The 19,916-nt window shown below is 47.5% G+C and overlaps 1 protein-coding gene across 1 annotated transcript in view; it reads left to right on the forward strand.

Annotated features, from left to right (window-relative positions):
- Positions 1-19,916, forward strand: part of PDK1 (pyruvate dehydrogenase kinase 1) — a 621,992-nt gene that overhangs the window by 57,629 nt on the left and 544,447 nt on the right. Inside the window, exon 2 of the mRNA XM_069616223.1 lies at positions 15,553-15,694. Coding sequence (XP_069472324.1) covers positions 15,553-15,694 — 142 coding nt within the window. The remainder of the gene's footprint in view (positions 1-15,552; positions 15,695-19,916) is intronic.

A 19,916-nucleotide genomic window follows, 5' to 3' on the forward strand; every position in this document is an offset into this window, starting at 1 on the left:
GGGCGCCAAGGGGAAAGCCTAAAACACAGGTAACCCCAACTCAGTTATGACAGCTGAATTTCACACTTTGTCCAGACGGGCATACCATGCAGATATGGGCCTCGGGTGTCCAAGCCACCAAGGAAAACGGGGAACCCCATGCATTTACGAAAAGAGGACACCCATGGGAATCCACAGAGTTCTGCCTTGCGCAAATTGCCCCAGTTTTTATTAGCCACAATCCCCAACAAAGTGTGATATTGGGTGGGGAAAAAACACAATGTTCACTTTGTCTGGGGTTCTGGGTAATTCATTCTGGGCTGCTTCACGCAAGTCAGACCTCTGTGGATTCCCACGGGTGTCCTCTTTTGGGAACTGCATGGGGTTCCCTGTTTTCCTTGCTGGCTTTGACACCCTAGGCCCAAATCTGTAGGTTGCCCACATGAACAAAATGTTCTGTGGCGAAAGGCTTGAGGTTACCAGCAGGTTACCCTTTTCCTTTTGCGCCCCCGGTAGGTGCACCCACACATGTGAGGTAAAGGTTTCGTCGGGACACCTGTGGGAACATGAGAAGGTATGACATCTGTTGTTGGTGACGTGTTTTGGTGAGCGGACACAGGGAAATGTCTCTGAAATTGGCTGGAAATTAAGACAATTCTCAGACTTTTCGCTCTGGCCACCCACCGAAACACACTGCCAACAACAACAATGGCCTACCTTCCCGCGTCCCCACACATGTCCCGATGAAAACGGTACCTCACATGTGTGGGTGCACCTACCAGGGGCGCAAAAGGAAAAGCGTAACCCACTGGTAACCCCAAGCCTTTCGGCACAGCCCATTTTGTTCATGTGGGCTACCTACAGATTTGGGCCTAGGGTGTCGAAGCTGTTAAGATGGATTTCTGAACTCGGACCTGGAGGGGCAGAGGTTCAGAAGGCAAGCCTAGTTTCTTGGAACAGGGTAACCTCTGGACAAGCCAGACCAATCAGGGTAGCGATGGCGGCGGTCAAGACTAAGTCTCAAGATGGGTGAGGGTGACTGAAAGACCTCAATGAGCACCCAAAGCAGGGCACTTACACATTACTCCAGACAGGTGTTATATTAAAAATATATTTATTACATTTATTACAAGGCCTTTATAACATCGACCATAGCAAAGAATCACAATAATAGTAAAGTAAACCAACACATCACAATCAATACAATATATATACAAGACTGGGAGGTCTAAGGAGTTATGAGCACGTAATATGTAGACCACCTAGATAGGGCAGAAAACAGGCAGTGCAAGTAATCATTAGACCGTGTTTGAAATCAGCAGTACACCTAACTAGGAGGAAGTCCGAGCCCTACGAAGAGGGGAGCCTTATCCTCAAAAGTACCTGCACGCGCTGGTGCCAATGGATAAAGTAGGGTCTCTTCAAGGGTCTCGGGCAGTTCAGAAGGGTGAATGAAGCGATGAAGAACAAGTCCCCACTACTCAAGCGAGGCCTCCACTTGTGGGCAGAGGCAGAGTGAGAGTGCAGGATAGAGTCGCTATTTCGCAACAGCGGTAGAAAAGAAACGGGCTCCTGCGCGAGAGGCCACCGGTTGGGGTATGGACTACTCACCGGTCCCTGATGCAGGCAGACCCAGACTTCTCCAGTTCAGTTCACGTTGCTGGCAGGTTCAGCTGCGATAATCGGGACGTCTCGACACTGTGTAGATTCCGTGTAGCAGGATGCAGGGTCAAGGGTGTCCCATATGCAGCGAACGTGCACAGGTTGTTACCACAGCAGGGCAACACGGCAACCGCGTTTACTCTGGTCAGGGGGCACTCGTCTCACTTCAGACCTGGGAATGCCAAGTGTATGAAATTCGGTGTGAGGGTGCCGTGGACGCAGAGCAAGCAATAGACCAAGTTTCGAGGGCTTCCCCGAAACGGCGGCGGTGACAGAGCAAAACGTCCTGCGTAAGCTGGTCAGCCCACTGGTTGGCCCAGGGACACTTTGAAGAGGCTTACTTGCAGGGTTTGATGAAGGTGCCGGGAATAGTTAATCCCACTATTCCAATGGGTCGAAGCGCCTTCGCAGACCTTCTAGGACGATCACATGCATAGGGGTCTCGCAGGACGACAGCGGCTCAGGGTGCCAAACCTTCAGCGTGTCACCAGCGGTTCCTCGACTCAGCTTCTTGTTGCAGGATACTTGGCTCCTTACCGTTGTTTGGTGTGAACTCAGGTGATCGACATGGTAATGGTGTTTTCAGCCTCCTCTTATCCAAAGTTCCATTCGTGCCAAAACGGAGAGGACCCAATGGGAGATCTGCTCACAAACACTCACACCATACGTGGACCTATCACGGACCACCGTGGTCCCAGGCATTCAGGACACTCCAGACTCTCTGGCACCCAGAATGTGTATTGGGACCAGACATCCCAGCCCACATCCTGGAGGCACACACAAGGCATGCAGAAGCCCGCGAAAGCTTTGGGTTTCGCGGGAAAGTGCATGACCAAATAAGGACAGACGGGTCGGCTCGACCTGGGGAAGGTGAAGGGGCAAGACGGTCAGAGGACAGGAGAAAGAACCTCGTGGCATGGCCATTTTGGAGCCAGGCCACTCATTTGTGCCAAATGCCAAAGTGCGGATAACATGGCGAAAAAGGGTTCAAAACATAAGAGAAACGATAGCTGCCACCAGTCCTGTCCGTGACACACTTGTACAGTTCATAATAAGTCCAGCGAGAGTTTCTAGGGCCTTTGAAATGACTAGAAACCCAAGAGCGCGGTAAAGTAAGTTACGGTGCACTCTTGTTTCATGTTGAACAAAAGCTGCAACATGAGGAAAGGACTAAGAGAAACAAAGTCTCCCAGTACTGACTGTCTTAAGGGCATGTCAGTTTCCCCATAAGAATTGAGCGAAAGCCCAGAGGAGTGTGGCGGAAGGCTGCGCTTCTCTGGCAAAGTCTAGATCAGGGTGTAAAACGGCAGCAAAAGGTTTGGGGGTTGACACATGGAGGGAAAATTACATACAATCATGAAATCTTTCCTAACAGAAGCCAGCAAGGAAATCAGGGAACCCCATGCATTTCCCAGAAGAGGTCTGACTTAAGCAAATCGCCCCAGAATATATTACCCAGAACCCCCGGCAAAGACCCACATGGGAGAAGGGTGCTCAAGGCCAGGGATATTACCGCTGACTTTGCTGGTGCCCTGGCTGCCCTGCATTACAGCTTCTCCCCACCAGGGAGTCTCAGCAGTGTGCCAATACCCCCCCCCCCCCCTGTAATGCAGCTGTAATGCAGCCCAGACGCAACTCCAGGATGGTTGGACTGGATGATTTATGATGGCTCTCTCCCCCCTCACCCGGAATGGGTGGCAGGGGCAGCTCCTGCAGGCCTCCCTAGACCTCCTACAAACGGCTGCGTGAGGTACAACCGCCCCCTCCATTTGGGGTGGGGGGGAGAGGGCCACCATAAATGTGTGGGACAGCCACCGGGTGGGTGGAGCAGTAAGGTGTGGGCACCCTGGGGCCAGATTGGCACACCAATGTGCCCCTCTGCGCCAGAGCAAGTTTTGTAAACAAAGAAAAAAATAGAAAATGGTACACTACACTTTAGGGCAGGCTGAGGGGCACCATAAACCGCCAGGTAATTTTCTAATGCAATGGGGGGTGACCCTCTACCCCCCCACACCAAATCCAGGGGGGGGGGGGAATCTCATTCAGCCCTCCCTGGGGGCAGATGCCCCTTCCTAGGAGCAGATATCTGCCCCCAGGGAGGGCTACAAGGGGTGCCCCCATTTTCCCTTGGGGTGAGGCCCACCCCCTTTTCTGTAAAATAAATCCCTGGTGGCTAGTGGCAACCCACTCCCACGCAAAATTCCCTTTTGTTATTTTTTCAATTTTCTTTTTTTCATTTTGCCCCTTCCCTGGGGGCAAATGATCAGCCATCTGCCCCCAGGGGGGGCCCTAACCTGTAGGCCCCATCCTTTGGGGGCCTGCACACGTATTCCTGGTGCCTTCCCCCCTACCCCCCTACCCCCCATTGGATGGGGGACCACCTCATGTACTCCTGCCTGGGGGCATAAATCTGCCCCCAGGGAGGGCTACAAGGGGTGGCCCCCCTTTCCACTTGGTGTGGGTGGGGGAGGGCCACCACCCTTTCAGGGGGGCACAAACATCCCAGCCCCCCATCCCCTTTGTTTTTTATTTTGCCCCCTTCCCTGGGGGGCAGATGATCAGCTATCTGCCCCCAGGGTTTATCAGATATGTGCCCCCACGATTTGGGGGCCGGGGGCGGAGAGGGCTGCTTACTGTAAGCACCCCCCCCCACGTCACAAACGTATCCCTGGTGATCCAGTGGGTTGCTGGTCACGGATCGAGCGCTCTGCGTCGTTCCGTGACCAGCAATGTCATACATGGTGTCGTTGGGGAGAATCTCCCCTTTCCAACGACACCACTTTTTCCAATATCCCTGGTGTCTAGTGGGCCCAAGGGCCCCAAAGCCCTCCCACCTACCCCTTTCCTTCGATTTTGTTTATTTATTATTATTTTTTTGGTGCTCCACACCGCTGGGGGCAGATGATCACTGCCCCCAGGGGTCTCCAGTGCTGTGGCGCCATGCTTTGGGGGCTTGGAGAGAGGGGATCCGCTCACCTAGTAAGCAGCCCCCTTCCCCCTGCTCCCAAAACAGATCCCTGGTGGTCTAGTGGGCATTGCTGGCCACGGATCGAGCTCTGAGCCCGATCCGCGACCAGCAATGCCTTTACCAAGGGTGTCGTTGGAAAGGGGAGAATCTCTCCTTTCCAACGACACCTCCCTCGATCTCCGGCTTGAAATACAGCCAGAGATCGAGGGGGAGAAAGGTAAAGACTCCCCTTATATTTTGTGTCACGCACGCTGACGTGATACTGAAGGTAATCCAGCCCCCTGGCAGTGAAGGGGGACCTCCCCCTTACATAGCCTGGGGGTTGGATTACAGTTTTGTGCGATCCCTGCTTTGCAGGGATCGCACAAAACAGAGTGCCGAAAAGGACAAGGTATCTCGTCCTTGGCAACAGGGAGGGAATCTCAAGGACGAGATACCTTGTCCTTGGCATTAATGAGGTTAATATCTCTTCCCTTCAAGATTTTTTCCAACAACCTAACTGACTCACCAACTGTCCCTGCCCACTTTTCAAAATCTCAAAGGGCCAAGCCGGAAACTCCTCCATGCATTTCCGGTAAAGGGCCATCGTTTTACCATATGACTATGGACTCAAGGGACTGCAATTTCAGCTCCTGCCTTATCATACACATCGGTAACCCATTCGGGAGATTCAAAACCTTACGCCAAAACAATCCTTCCAACTTATCCCACACCAAGAAGGAAAGATGGAGTATTGCTTCGGCTCCATAACTGAGAATTTGGGCCACTTTCTGTTTGTAAAAGGAAATTATGGGGATAAGCGTACATTTCCCATATTTCTTTTGGAAGGTCATTCCCTGATTAGCCAATATTGAGAGCCTAGATCTTAAATACATGTAGTGATCTATTTCACTTCTACTTTTTTTAATAGTTACTCCCAAGTATATAATCGACTCCACAATTTCCAACGGGGTCCCCTCCACTCTTCAGGTGAATCTTTCTCCCTTCTTTTTGCCAGCTGCTTTCATGGCCATTTTTTTTTTTTATCCTGTATTTATTCGACTTGACAACTCACAAAGGAACAGAAATGACCACAACGTAATCTACATAATAAACCCTTGCACAAGGCTTACTTTACAGTTACATAACGATGGGGGTATGCCTGGGTGGCTACCCGGCAACCGGGTCCGAGAGTTACTGTTTGCTGGTAAGTGTTAGTGGGGGGAGAGGGCAGGGGTATAGGGTTCCGTATCCGAGTTTGATGAGGTGGCGGACATATAAGCACGAAACTTCCGCCAAATATCCCTCGGTCTTGAGTGCGGGTGTTGCAATATGCTCCTGGCCTCTATCGTGCGCCCATGTAACTGACTTGAGCCACTGTCAATATGTGAGTGTTGTAGGGCGCAGCCAGTTCAACAAGATGCAGCGCACAGCCAGTAGCATGCAGAGACCAGCTAGTTTCCTCTAGTTGCGTCCCAAATGTGGGAAGTCGTGAAAAAGGCATCGCGCTGGGGATGGGTCTATCGTGTGATCCAGTATGGCTGACAATGTGGAGCATATTTCGGACCAAAATTGCGTAAGTTGCGGGTAAGACCAGATCATGTGAATGTAGGGAGAGTGTTCAGATCCACATCTAGGGCAGTTGGGGGGGATCTCACTGAACATGCGCTGCAATCTATCTGGAGTGTGGTGATATCTATGCAGCACCTTAAATTGTATTAACTTAAAGCGGGAGTTATAGGAAACGTTGTGGGTGTGCGCGCGCACATTTGGGACCAACGCTCATCAGTGATCTCGACATCGAGGTCTTCTTACCACCTTTGTCGCAGTTTAGTAAAGGAGGGGACACCTCTGGACTGCAGTAGAGTTTAAAGCCTTGAAATGTTCCCCTTAAAGGAGTCAAAGGAGCAAAGCTCCGCAATTATGGGCTCGTCAGGCGGGATTGTAGGGAAGTTTGGGTACCTGGCTTTGAGATGTTTCCGGAGCGACAAATATTGTAGCCACGCTGATGGCTTTCGCTTGAGGGGCGAGGGAAGGTCCGTCCATTCAATAAAGATGCCCTGCTCAAAGACATCGCGGAGTGTCAAGAAGCCTACGTCAGCCCATCGAGATACGATGTATTGTGGAATGTGCGGGACATCAGGGAAGAAGTTCCAGAGCTGAAGGTCTCCATGAAAAGGGTGTGGGGTGTCCAGCAGTTTCCAGATCTTGGTGATGGCAGTGGATGTGCTGGCAACCGAGTCTGCTGGATCAGGGTCAGCCGGAACAGGTTTGAGAATTAGGGAGCCAACTACCCGGTCGACGACCGTTAGTTTCTCTAGCCGGACATGGGGTGTTTGTGGTGTTGAACCAGTGGGAAGCAAATTGGGACTGGGCTACCAACCAATACCTTAAAAAGTCAGGGGCGCCAAATCCGCCTAGCTCCATAGGAGCGGAAAGTGTTTTTATTATGAGTCAGACTGCGCCAGAATGCCAGAGGAAGGTGTTTGTTATCTGGCGTAGTGATTGAAAGAAATCATCTCCTGGCCAAAGAGGGATGTTAGCGAATCGGTAGAGGAGTTGGGGTAGTACCACCATTTTTAGAATTCATATCCGACCTGCTAAGGAGATGGGGAGTCTAGTCCAGCTAGTCGTTTTGGAGGTCAGGTTTGTGAGGTAATTCCGGTAGTTGTCCACTCGCAGCTGGTCGGTGTGGCGGGACACCAGCACACCCAGGTAAGTGAAGCTGGATTGGGACCATGTGACTCCCACTAAGTCAGTAGGAGGTTGAGTGCGATCTGTAAGAGGGAATAGGACAGACTTAGAACAATTTACTTTCAGGCCGGAAATGTACCCGAAGCGTACCACATCCTTCAGGATCGGGGCAAGGTTGATTCTGGGGAGCGAATGTAAAGGAGGGCGTCGTCCGCATACAGGGCTTTAAGTCCCACCTGCACTGTTAATGGCTAAACCAGACAACACCCACATTCCTGGAGACACGACTCACGGACGTGCTGGAGACAGCACCAGAAACGCAATGAAGCGGCGGAAGTGAAACAGCTACAAGTAAGCACCGACGAACTTGCCTCTCCCTCTGTATATTACGGCAGAGTTTTGGGCAAGCTGACTAATGGGAGACCTGTCTTTTGTGCTTTCTCCCATAGTCAGACTTAGAAACTAAAACCGAATTGCAGCACGGAAACGGCAGTGCATGACTTTTTGCAATATGCACTTAACTTGCACCTGCTGGTAAGCACGAGTTCTCTTACCCAATATTCAGATTTGCATTGTACTTGGTAAAACCTATTTTCTGACATTGCTAGCAATACACCAAGTAATTAGTGGCACACGTTTCACTTTTCAGCTAACTTTGGGAAAAAGAACAAGAAAATCAGCTAACTAAGAAATTAGATCAAGGGACCACTTTAACAGGTATCATGTGCCTCTGATCTGCTTTTTCTCTGTTGGATGTGGTCACGGCCGATTTCCAATATAATTAATTCTGTGCGAGGATATTTGAAGGCTCTGATATATTTTATTTTAAATGATAAGTTGCGGACCTAAATTATTATGATTTTTTGATTTTTTTAATTTCTCTACTTGATGTATTTAATCAAAATTGAGAATCACACTGTACTCAGTACTAATTTATTTTATTTTTCTCTTTCTTTCCTTTTTCTCCCCCCACCCCCCCAAATCTGTTGGTCTCTCTCCTCGCACCGGTACTTGGTACGCATTGTGCCAATATAATCAAATATGATGATAGCATTTTCAATCTATTAAGTGACAACTTTCACAATGCCACTTTACTCTGTTATAATGTATGTTAATAGTGAACTCTTATTATCACCCATCTAAACGCCCTGAGGACGGCCCAGAGAGGGCTGAAACACGTGTTGGCGTGACGTGTGATGCTTGTGAATAAACGTTTAAAACTACTTGACGGATATTATATTTACTTATACAGCTCTTTGTCACTTGTTTCTGCAAACAGTAATTGTATGTATATGCACCTTTGTTAAAATTATCTTCAACATACATGTGGGGGTGAGCGCAACTCGTGAGACATTTCCTAATACATATGTACAGTCTTTCATATTTCAATGTTGCCAGTGAACAGAAAGTCTTGTCTTCTCCTCCAATGAGAGGGTCCAAAACCTGCTGTTACAGATCCCTCACTATGTAGCCAGTAACAAGGTGACTGTACGCAGAGCCATGCCACTGATGGGGATGATGGCTTCCTGCATCTTCCTAGTTCCTCAGGCGCATCTACGCATGCGCCCCATACAAGAGTGGCTTTTGAGCCAATGGTGCCAGGCCAGTAGCCAGTGGAACGATCTAGTGGTTTTCCCGGCAGCCCTTGTTCAGTCTCTGCAGTGGCGATCAAGGGAAAACCTTCTTCATGGGGAAAACCTTCACCACCCCCGCAGTACAAGCCACTCACAACAGATGCATCTCTATCGGGGTGGGCTCACCTCCTTCAACAGACAGCGCACGGGGAGTGGTCCCCAGCAGTAGCGTCCAACTGCCAGCAGTGTTTAAGGCCTTGAAGACTTTCCAGACACTCCTCCAGGGGAAGACGGTTCTAGTCCTCATGGACATACCACAGCCATGTACTAGTCACGATCAATGCCCCTGACCCCCTCAGGTATAACAGCCCCCTGGCAGCAGTGGGGCTAAAGCCCTCCACACTGGCCGCAAGGGCCTTAAAACTCCCTCAGAAACATACATGGAGTCAGTCCTGGCGCCAGGCTCATTATCAAGAATAAAACAATACCGGTTTTGGACCTTAATCCAACATGGAGGCCTATTACACAGCTCCGTTCTTTAGAACCAAGCCATGCGGTCTAGTGTTTTGGGTGTGGCTGGGCCTGGAACTACTTGGCCTGGAACTACTTTACCTGGGCTATTTAAACCACACCCAAACAGCAGAACACGCTTTGAGTTATTCTGCACTCCTGCAGCGTAGTGCTCACCGTGTCCAGCTCCTGCTCATCTGCTTCTCCGGGGCTCGATCCTGAAGCCCTAGATTCGGATTCCATTAATAACCTGGAAAACTAGAACAGCATTAGCAAGCAAGAACACTTACCTGTGAAGTAATAGGCCTTGAATCCATCCTGCGCTTCGCTTACCTTGCCCATCTCCGGAGTTCGCCGCAACCTGCAAAGGTAAAGAATGAAGGACAGCATTAATAACAACTCTTACCTGGGCAAGCAGCGAGTCCTGGCAGCACCCTGCGCTTCTCTTACTTCGCCCATCTCCGGGTTTCACCGCAACCTGCAAGGGAGAAGGAACAAGGTCAGCATTAATAAAGCACTTACCTGGGCAAGCAGCGCTTCAATCGCTCATCACTCCGCAACATCACTGCAACCTGTACAAAGAAGAGGAGAACAAAGGTTAGCAAGTAACACCAATAAACAGTGCAGCGCTCCGCGCATCCATAACTCACTGTGGTCTTTGCCATTGGCGCAGCAACTCCGAGATCACAACCATCCCTGTGAAAACAAAAAAAGATATTGTTAGGGAACAGCGTAGTGGAGCAAGAAGACAGAGAAAACGGAGGGAAAGAAAGAGACAGAATAAAGACATTATAACTCACCTGGAAGACAGCAAGCAGAGTCACAGTCTGTCTGGACCCGACGTAAGGGCACACAGACCAGTGAAGCAACTAGGTCCACGGAACGGCCGCACCAACCACGCGCCCCTGCACAGAGACGAAGGACGGAGAGTTCAACGCACAAAAACCTAAGGCACTACCCAACGTCTGGCACATAACCAAGCAGTGAGGGGTCCGGGATAGCGCTTAGACCTCCATTCAGTATCGTGTGGAGCCCCCGTGGATACCAGGTGAGCGTAACAGTACTACTTGAACAAACAAAAGGGCACTAACTCTGTAGGGCTATCCAAACTGTCCCAGAACATCTGGGAGTGTGCACTCTCACAACATGTTCCAGGGGAACTCAATCTTCTGGCAGACGTGGGGCTTACCAGAGAACGACTTATTCACCACCCTGGAAAACGCCCAATGCCCAGACTATGCCTCCAGATACCCATAGATCTGGTCCAAGGGGAATGGTCCCTGGATAACATGGTCTGGGAGATTTCCCTACGCTATTCACCTTCTCAACAGAATAGTGCACAAGATGGGCATCCCTATATATTATCCCCACCAAAAATATTGCCGTACATATGGTCGTTTGTCTCGCCATAGGCGATATTTTGGGGAGGGATAATTTGTGGGAGCAGGGATGTGCCCCTGCACATTTAAATAATAATGCGGGGGTTGCAGGGTGTCCCCGGAGGGTCCATGGCTCAATATCGCCGCAAAAATATGGCGATATATTTGTATCGCGATATCTTTGCGGGGATATTAACACATGGAACCACAAGATGATCCTGGTGACCCCTATGTGGGTCGCCAGCCTTGGTTCTCCCTTCTCATGGCAATGTCAGTCTTCCCTCCCAGGAAGCTGCCATACCCGTACAGCATGCTGTCTCAAGATCCGGGAGAGACACTACTTCCATGCCCCCAAACACTCAACTTAGCAGCCTGGCTCCTGAAGTCAGAGAGTTTGGGCACCTTCAACTGGTTCCATGTGATAATATGCCCGCAAAAATATCGCCATACAAAACTTTTGCCATATTTTTGCGGCGATATTACCCCATGGAACCTGCTGGGGACACCCCCGCAACCCCCATATATTTTAAAAGGGAGCGGGGGACACCCCCGCAACCTCCCATCCATTTACCGCATAAATTATCCCCACCAAAAATATCGCCTATGGCCGTTCCCGACGACCATATGTACGGCGATATTTTTGGTGGGGATAATATTACCCGATACCCTTCAACTACCTCAGAGATGCATGGACATACTCAGAGAGGCTCGGAAACCTACCACGAGCCATTGCTACTCCAGTAAGTGGAAGCGCTTTGTTACCTGGTGTAATACCTAGGACATCAACCCTATTGATTTCTCCCCCAAAGATATTGTCCTCGACCTAGCTCACCTGTTAAATTCAGGACTGGTTTTCAATTCTCTAAAGGTCCACTTAGCCGCACTTTCGGCATACACCATGTCCCAGAGTAGGATTTCATGGTGGAAGATTCCTATGATTTAAAGCCTTTATGGAGGGGGTAAAGAGACTTCATCCCCTTTGAATCATTGCACAAGGCACTCGCCTACAAAACCGCCTTCCTAGTGGCGATCACCTCTATAAGGAGAGTTAGTGAACTGCAGGTCCTTTCAGTTCAGGGCCCCTTCGTCACTATCACAAAGACAAGGTGGTTTTGCGCACACACCCACGCTTTGCGCCCGCATTTATCTCAAAGTTCCATGTAAACCAGTCCATTGAACTACCCATCTTTTTCCAGAACCCCACTATTGTGGCTGAAAGGAGTCTCCACGCACTAGGTTTGAGGAGAGCAGTAATTTACTATCTGGAAAAGGCAAAGCCACTAAGAAAGAGTGGCAGCTGTTAGAGAAGGGGACCCTGTCTTTCAGTCCGCTATTTCTAAGTAGATCTTAAACTGCATCATACTGCGTTTCTCTCTTGCCAAGGAAGATCTACCCTTCATGCCTAGAGCTCACTCGACTCGGGACATAGAGGCTACCATAGCATTCATTGCAAATGTTCCTCCAGATTCCATTTCCAAAGCAGCAACCTCGAGTTCTGTACACACCTTAACACAACACTACCTCCTAGATACACACTTTAGGTCTGATTCTCAGGTGGGACAATTGGTGCTAAGCCTTTCATTATGATCTACCAAATAAATTCTATCGAGAAGAGGGTTAGTCCATTCCGACCTTTACTATTGCCGGTTTTGTAAGGATAAAGAAAAGAGAGAGACCCTAAAGCATCTCATAACTGAGGGTGGTGTTGCTTTTCTGGTACAAAGTAAAACCCTCTTTTCTAAGATCATGCAAACAAGCTATCTTTCCAGATCAAATGATGAATTATGGCAAGACATATTTGCAACTGGCAAAATCTCACTTAGCCACTATGCAATTCTTAAAGTCAATTTTGTCTTCGGAAGAAGTGACATGATCACTAAGCGAAGCATAATTCAAGATGTACTTTTAATATGTTCAAACCTGAAATGTAATGAATTACTACGTCTGTCTAATTGCAAACGGTAGCTAAACATTTAATGTTTTTGGTCATATACTGAATTGTAATTTTATTTTGTCACTATGTTGCATTATGTGGTTTTCTTTTTATATAAATTGTTTTGAAAGATTGATCTAATTTAGCCATCCAAAATAAAAAAAATAAAAAATGAGTGCTAAGACATCTCTTTGCTACTGTTCCTTCACACATCCCACTACCATGTCTGGGTACTTCTCGCTAGTCTATGCACATCATGTGAGTCTAAGCAGATTCATAAGCATCAGAAAACTTACATTACTCACCGTAATAGTATTTCTGATGATTGTATCAGCTTAGATTCACATGCGCTCACCCTTCCTCCCCTCTTGGAGTAGAAAGAACATAGACTGCTTACACTTTCTCTCTTCTGTACTCGCTCACGCAGACTATAAGGCTCCCTCACGGCAGAAAAAACAACAGGTTGTACCTTGATGTGTGACGGATTTTGGGTACACTACACGTCATGTTAGGGATAGTGTTACAGTCACGCCCATGTTGACGTCCCTTTTGATCTATGAAAAAAAGATGCAATACTCCGTTATTACCACTAGATGTCAGACTATATGCACAGCATATGTAAATCTAAGTAGATAAAATCATCAGAAATACGATTAGAGTGAATAATGTATGTCATCCTGTAGGTCGCTGTTCCGATTCGCTTATCGCTTGATGTGCTTTGCACTGAGAATGGGCACATGCTGCTGGCTAACCTTTCCCCGGGCAGACGTTATGGTATGATGATATGATATGATATGATGGTTCATTTATGTAGCTCCTATACACAATGTGTTTCAAAGCCCTTCGAGGCAAGGGAGGGAACAAGGGAAAATACAATGACGTTCTTACAGGCCATGAACCGTAAGGATGTGAAATTAACTATGATACTCGGCCAGATAGTGCAAGAGCTAAGACATAGATAAGGAAGGGAGGGGAGAGTGGGAAGGAAATGGAAACAGACAGGCGACTACCGTACTAGGCCGGACAACATTTCTGGTAGAGCTGGAGAAAACAAAAGGTGAGAGTGGGGTGCAGAAACGGAGGGGAGGAACAAAACAAGCGACTATCGTATTAGGCCTGACAACATTTCAGATAGTGCTGGGGGGGGGGGAACAAGTAAGGGGAGGTGGGAGGAGACAGACAAGGAAGCTATCATACTAGGTCCAGGGACAATTCTGTTAGAGTAAGTGCATAGAAGAAAGTAAGGGGAGGAGATAGGAAAAGGGAGAGGAGGAGAGAACAAGAGTAAGCAGTCAAAAAGAGTGGTGAAGCAAGAGGGGAGGGTAAATACAATTGCAGAAGTCAGTAGTAACGCATAATGTTGCAAGCCTGTATACAAGATTAAGATGGGAACAGCATGATTCGGGGCCACCATGAGAAAGGGGGACGCACCGTGAATCAATGAAGTCCATAAAAGTCAAATCCAGCATTGGCCACAAGACAATGACAGTGAAACCAGAATGTATCGGGACAGACTCCTGCAGAAGTAGGCTGGAGAGGGCTAGGGGGGGCAGGGTAGAAGAATCAAGCAAAACAGGCAACATATGTGTGCGGGTAGGGGGGGTTGCAAGGGAATATCACGGGGGGGACCAGAGGAGTGGTGATGGCCTGTCGGGACAGAGGGAGTAAACACATGTTGGTACAAGCACGTTGAGGGGAGGCGATAGTTGGTGTGCTGCTGCATACTGCAACCTATTGTGCTCTCTCCCCACCTGTTGCCTCACCCTGGCGTGGTGTATTTTTTTTGCAGTGCAAATGTCCCAGAAACCATGCATTCTAGGGTTGTGGATTGGTCCTTCTACGACCACATTGATGTTTTGCTGATTTCAGGCAACCGTCCCATGTGTGGAGGTGCGGAAATCCTGGGAAAGGGGTGGGATGTCCAAATGTTATGTAGCCAGTAATTTCGGTAGGGTCCTAATGGGTAACTATGCAAAATTTAGTGCAGATTGGTGAAACTGTGTGGAATTGTATAAGAAACAACGCTTCACCAAGCCAGAAACATATTTTGCGGACCGGTCCTTCTACGACCACATTGATGTTTTGCTGATTTCAGGGAACCGTCTCATGTGTAAAGGTGCGGAAATCCCGGGAAGGGGTAGGGGTAGGGTTTCCAAATGTCATAGCCAGTAATGTCCGGAGGGTCCTAACAGGTAGCTATGCAAGATTTGGTGCAGATTGGTGAAACGGTGTGGAATTGTATAAGAAACAACGCTTCGCCAAGCCACAAACCCACACATATATTCATTTTTATAACTATAGATGGATTTACTGTGCCTCCATTTTATATGGTTTGTCAGTTTTGTACAGGTTGAACTAATCAATTTGATGTGTTATATATAATATACTTACAAAATGCGATGGGTGAAACACCAAATGATTCTGTGGAGTGAGCAAATCATGCTGGCTTGTTCAGGATACTTAATGTTGATACCACCGATTGAGGCACTTTTTTTTTTTTATTTAATTCTGTCCCATCCATTTTAATTTCGTACCATCTTCCTAGAAATTAATTTAAACTGGACTCGAAGTCTTGCGATTTTTCTGCCATTTGGTATGTCCTGGAACTCCATGTAGGAACAACAAGCCAGCAGAAGAACTGCTTGTTTTGGGGAGGGGATGTCTATATTATTGGATCATTGTGCCATCTCCAACCTACCAAGTTTAATGGAAAAGTGTTCCATGTTCTACTCGCACACAGCATGTTTCCCCTAAAATTGACAATAAATTTAAATTATTAACTAATGCAATGTTTTCATTATATAGTTTTGCATCTTGACTCTGAGCAGTAAATTATGGGATTATTTTTATGGATACATCATTGTTTTTCCTTAGGATCTGAAAATGCTTGTGAAAAAACGTCCTATATGTTTTTGCGCCAGGAGTTGCCTGTAAGATTGGCCAACATAATGAAGGAAATTAATTTACTCCCGGACAATCTTCTTAAAACACCATCCGTCCAACTGGTGAATAGTTGGTAAGCATAATTATATATTTCTGAATGTAATCCCTGTGTGTAGTGTGTCCCGTTATAGGCATATGGTGACCAAGGCAAAGTGAAAGAAAAGCAGAATGACGAAGGGCAGAGGAAAGAGCAGATCATTCTCGTAGTGCGGTTGGTGTATGCAGCAGTGTTGTAAGCAGGAGCATAAGGGTAGTAGGTGTGTGTGTGTGATTGGAGTGTGTTCTTTTGTGCTCCAGGGCTAGAGATGTGCTACAGTTGTGGTGCTTCGTTTCTGGTCATTGCAGCAGAGTTTTGCCAATGGAGAGTGAAAGGTCATTAGGACAAATAGATCAATGTGGTTTTTGTTCATTTCCTTCATTAGTTACTGAGCAATTACTTGTTTGGGCGTATAGCTGGGAGTTGTAGCCCGTGGTAAGCATATATTCTTAAATGCCTGTGTGTGGGACAGCCATGTTTTAAGGGCTTTTCGGAAAGCAAAATGGCCGTGCCAGTTTCATGTCCGAAATGGAAGAGGTGTCCAGAGTCCCCAAGAGCTGGCTGGATTTGAAGAGGCTTGAGATTTTTCTCCTCAAGTTGGGATTTCGAGTGGAGACTGCACCTCGTTAACTACATAGTTTGAACTAAAGGAGCAACAGAGTAGGAATAACCTATCCTGAGCAATGCACCTGAAAGCTAATATTGAGTTCCAACTGCTGTTGCACCAAACTTGATTATGGTATGGAACGCTTCCATAGAAAACCATATTCAAAGGAATGAAGATCGTATATAAACGTTTCCAATGCGCTCACCTCCTAAATTGATGGTGGTGTGGATATTGTCAATTTCACATAATCAAATGTCAGGTAAGATGGGTATAAGTGCAGTATCAATATTTAATGTTCAAAGAAGATAACTAATAAGCCTGAAATACGTTAATTGCACAGGCAATGAGCCGAGCAAACACGTGTTTCGAAAAAAATCTCTCTTCATCAGGGCTCTCAATATACATGAATCTGCTACATATAATAATAATTCGTTTTTTATATAGCGCTTTATCTAAAGCGATTTACATAGGACGAATTTACATACATTAATATTATTACCGAATCAAAATTGGTACTCATTTATCAACCTTGTAAGGATGTAAGGCTTAGTTGGCCTTGGCGGGATTCAAACCTGAGACCTGCAGATCAAACTCAGATCACAGCAACGGGAGTTTAACCCGCTGAGCCATCTTACCGTGCTCCCGGACAATCATATAAACAATGTTTGCAATATTTGTTATGAGTGATGTTAGTACTGGGTGCAGTATCTACATCATTTTAGTGCTTTTATCAAATGACAGTCGTCTTCTACTGCCGGTCACATAATCGCACGCCACATTATTATTGTAGAAATATACCCAATTTGTATGCATTCAAAATAACAGTTGTCGATAAAACATGACCTCAAAAGCATGTGTAATAGGATGATCAGAGAAGGATAAACAAACAACTAATAAGAAAAAGCAATGTGTTCGCATGTTCAGTAAACAATATCTGATGAGTGGGCTAATGACCTTGAATATCTAAATCAACTCAGTGGTGGTTTTCGTGGCTCTCCCTTTGAGTCCCCACAGCTGCGTGGTGACCGAGCGCCCGTGGAAAGTGCCCAGTTAAATACACATCTCAAACGAGAGTGACACCCTTTCGTGAGTGATTGTGATATTGTTATCACCATTTCAATGAGGAGGCAGATCTGGAGTACACATGTTTATAATGTCTTGTAATGGAGGCAAAAATGCCCGACCATTGAATATAGCGGGATAAGCCTATACTAACTATTAGTATGATACTGCTGAGTACGGGCATCACATTCAAAGGCTGGCATCACATATAGGGGCTAGCACTATGAATCAAATGGCTGAAAATGACATCAAGAGTTATGTTCTTATTGTCATCGTACTGCGTCTCTTCAGTGGCTGCATGAAAGGGAAACTGACATAATATGTCCTGTTACTTACGTACCATTGTCAAAATTGTCTGGTGCTACTTTTCAACAGCAAGAAGTTCTCGTCATTCTGAGTAGGATAGCATGTTAACAATTTTCAACAGCCTATGTTACCAGGCTACGCGTAGCTCTTGATAACGTAGAGCTGTAAAGACATGAAAGAAATTGCTGTAATGATTGATTACACCATGTTCATAATATTCCTTAATTCGACCTACATTTTCTGTGTTAAAAGGGCTGTACGTGGCCCCTACGTCTGAAAAACATCATGCTAAAATAATCTATAGCGGTATCATCGCTCAGCGATGTTAATGTAAGTGGACTAAATGTATTAATCATGTGTTCTCAAAAGGAATCTGCTGGTGATTGGGAGATTCCAGATGATATATCATCTAATCGCAGCATCTATTCTTTTAGACTAGGCTTACCTGATTGCTAATTGAGTCTGGTTTCCCAGAGAAACCTGGACTTGCGCATGTTCGTATACAAATGCGCTGGTAAAGTTCAACCACTATTTATTGGTGGGTTGTCAAGGTAACATCCACGCTACGCAAAGAGGATGGACTTCCCCGCATGTGTGGCTTTCACTGGTCGAATCTGTGGGCGCCATTTTAGTATCCCTGTGTACAAAGTAAAATTGAACCTAATCCCTGACCTCGGTCTCTTATTCTAAATTGATGTGAAGGCAATTGTTTGTTGTGGTTGAAAATGATAAATCGTAAGTGGCATTTATTGATTGAAAACGAATGTGTTGTGCAAATCACAACTTCTTGAAAAAAATATAGTGAGTCATGATTAAAGTGTTTCCCATTGTAAGTGAGAAAATAAATATACCTAAACATCCCGATGACATCTTGGGTAGTAGGCAAAAAGGATGATATGCCAAATGTGGAATGATTGATGCATTGTGGTGTCCCTTTAACAGATACTCGGCTGAGTGACGTAACTCTGTCGTGTTTGGGGCGCGTCACGTGCACTCGCCAGGGCATGTGTGGAGCCCGGACGGGAAGCAGTCTGCTGTGTCTTCTGTTGGCCGGGGTGGCTCACGTGCCTCATAGCAGGGGCCTCCGTACCATGTTGACGAGGAGGAGGTTGTCCATGCATGTATGGACCTGCTGGGCTATGTAGCGGTGAGATCCATGCTACTGCTCAAGGGATGACTTCTTCTCATGGTCGCCATTTTGTGTCGTTCTGGCTAAGGAGACCCTAGAGGAGTGCTGTTGCGCCCCAGGCCAAATGTTTGGACATGCCACTGCCACATGGGTGAGGTTCAGCACGTTGGGACCTGGATCCCGCATCTGGATGTTGGAAGCTGAGGGGATTGTGTGACTTTGGGGACACATGAGAGAGAGTTTTATGAAAGTCAGTCCTGCAGGGCTTGGGCAAGGGAAATCAGGAGGCACAAGAGACTCTGGAGCAGCTATGGAAGGTTTGAGATGAGCGCGCATTCACGACTCAGGGCTGTTGCTGCGGGGGGACAGGATGGTCGTACCTGCCAACAAGATTCAGCAGGTGATTGATCTAGCGCATCAACGCCACCCAGGAATGGCCAAAACCAAACCCAGACTACGGCTGAAAGTGTGGTTCCCTGATCTGGAAAGGAGGGTAGAGGAGTTTGTAACGGGCTTTGTGTCATGCCAGGCAGCATCCCCAGCGCAGAGGGACCCCCCGATTGAGTCCATGCCTCGAGGGACGCGGCCATGGTAGGCGGTGCACGTGGACTTCGGGTCCACGGGGAGAGACGTCTATTTCCTGGTGGTGGTGGACCAAGTGTTGTGGTACTCAGAAGTTGAATATTTGAACTCTGTGTCATTTGACAATGTGGTGATGCCGCTGGAAAAGATCTTTGCAACTCATGGTCTGCCCCAGACCCTGTGTTCGGACATTGGTCTGCCCGTCCAAGGGAAAAGCTTCGGCCAGTTCATGAAGGAGTATGGAGTACACAATCGGAAGATCACTCCGGTTTGGCCAAGGGCCAACAGCAAATCAGAACAGTTCATGAGGCCCCTCAACAAGGTGTTCAGGATCGCACAGGGACAGTGTCTTCGAAGGGCCCTCTACCAGTTCCTAAGTGAATATCAAGCAACTCCCCATTGCTCGACCGGGGTAGCTCCAGGGGAAGCAATGTTTAAGAGATGCCCGAGAGGCCTCTTGCCGGATGCAGGAGACCGGGAGCCGGCTGCGATTGATGATGACCAAGGGGAGGAGGAGAGGAGGTACAGAAACGAGGACGAGAATATGAGAAGGGGGCTTCGACAGCACCAGT

Source organism: Ambystoma mexicanum, chromosome 9 (genome assembly GCF_040938575.1).
Source record: "Ambystoma mexicanum isolate Mex_15411 chromosome 9, UKY_AmexF1_1, whole genome shotgun sequence".
Taxonomy (NCBI): domain Eukaryota; kingdom Metazoa; phylum Chordata; class Amphibia; order Caudata; family Ambystomatidae; genus Ambystoma; species Ambystoma mexicanum.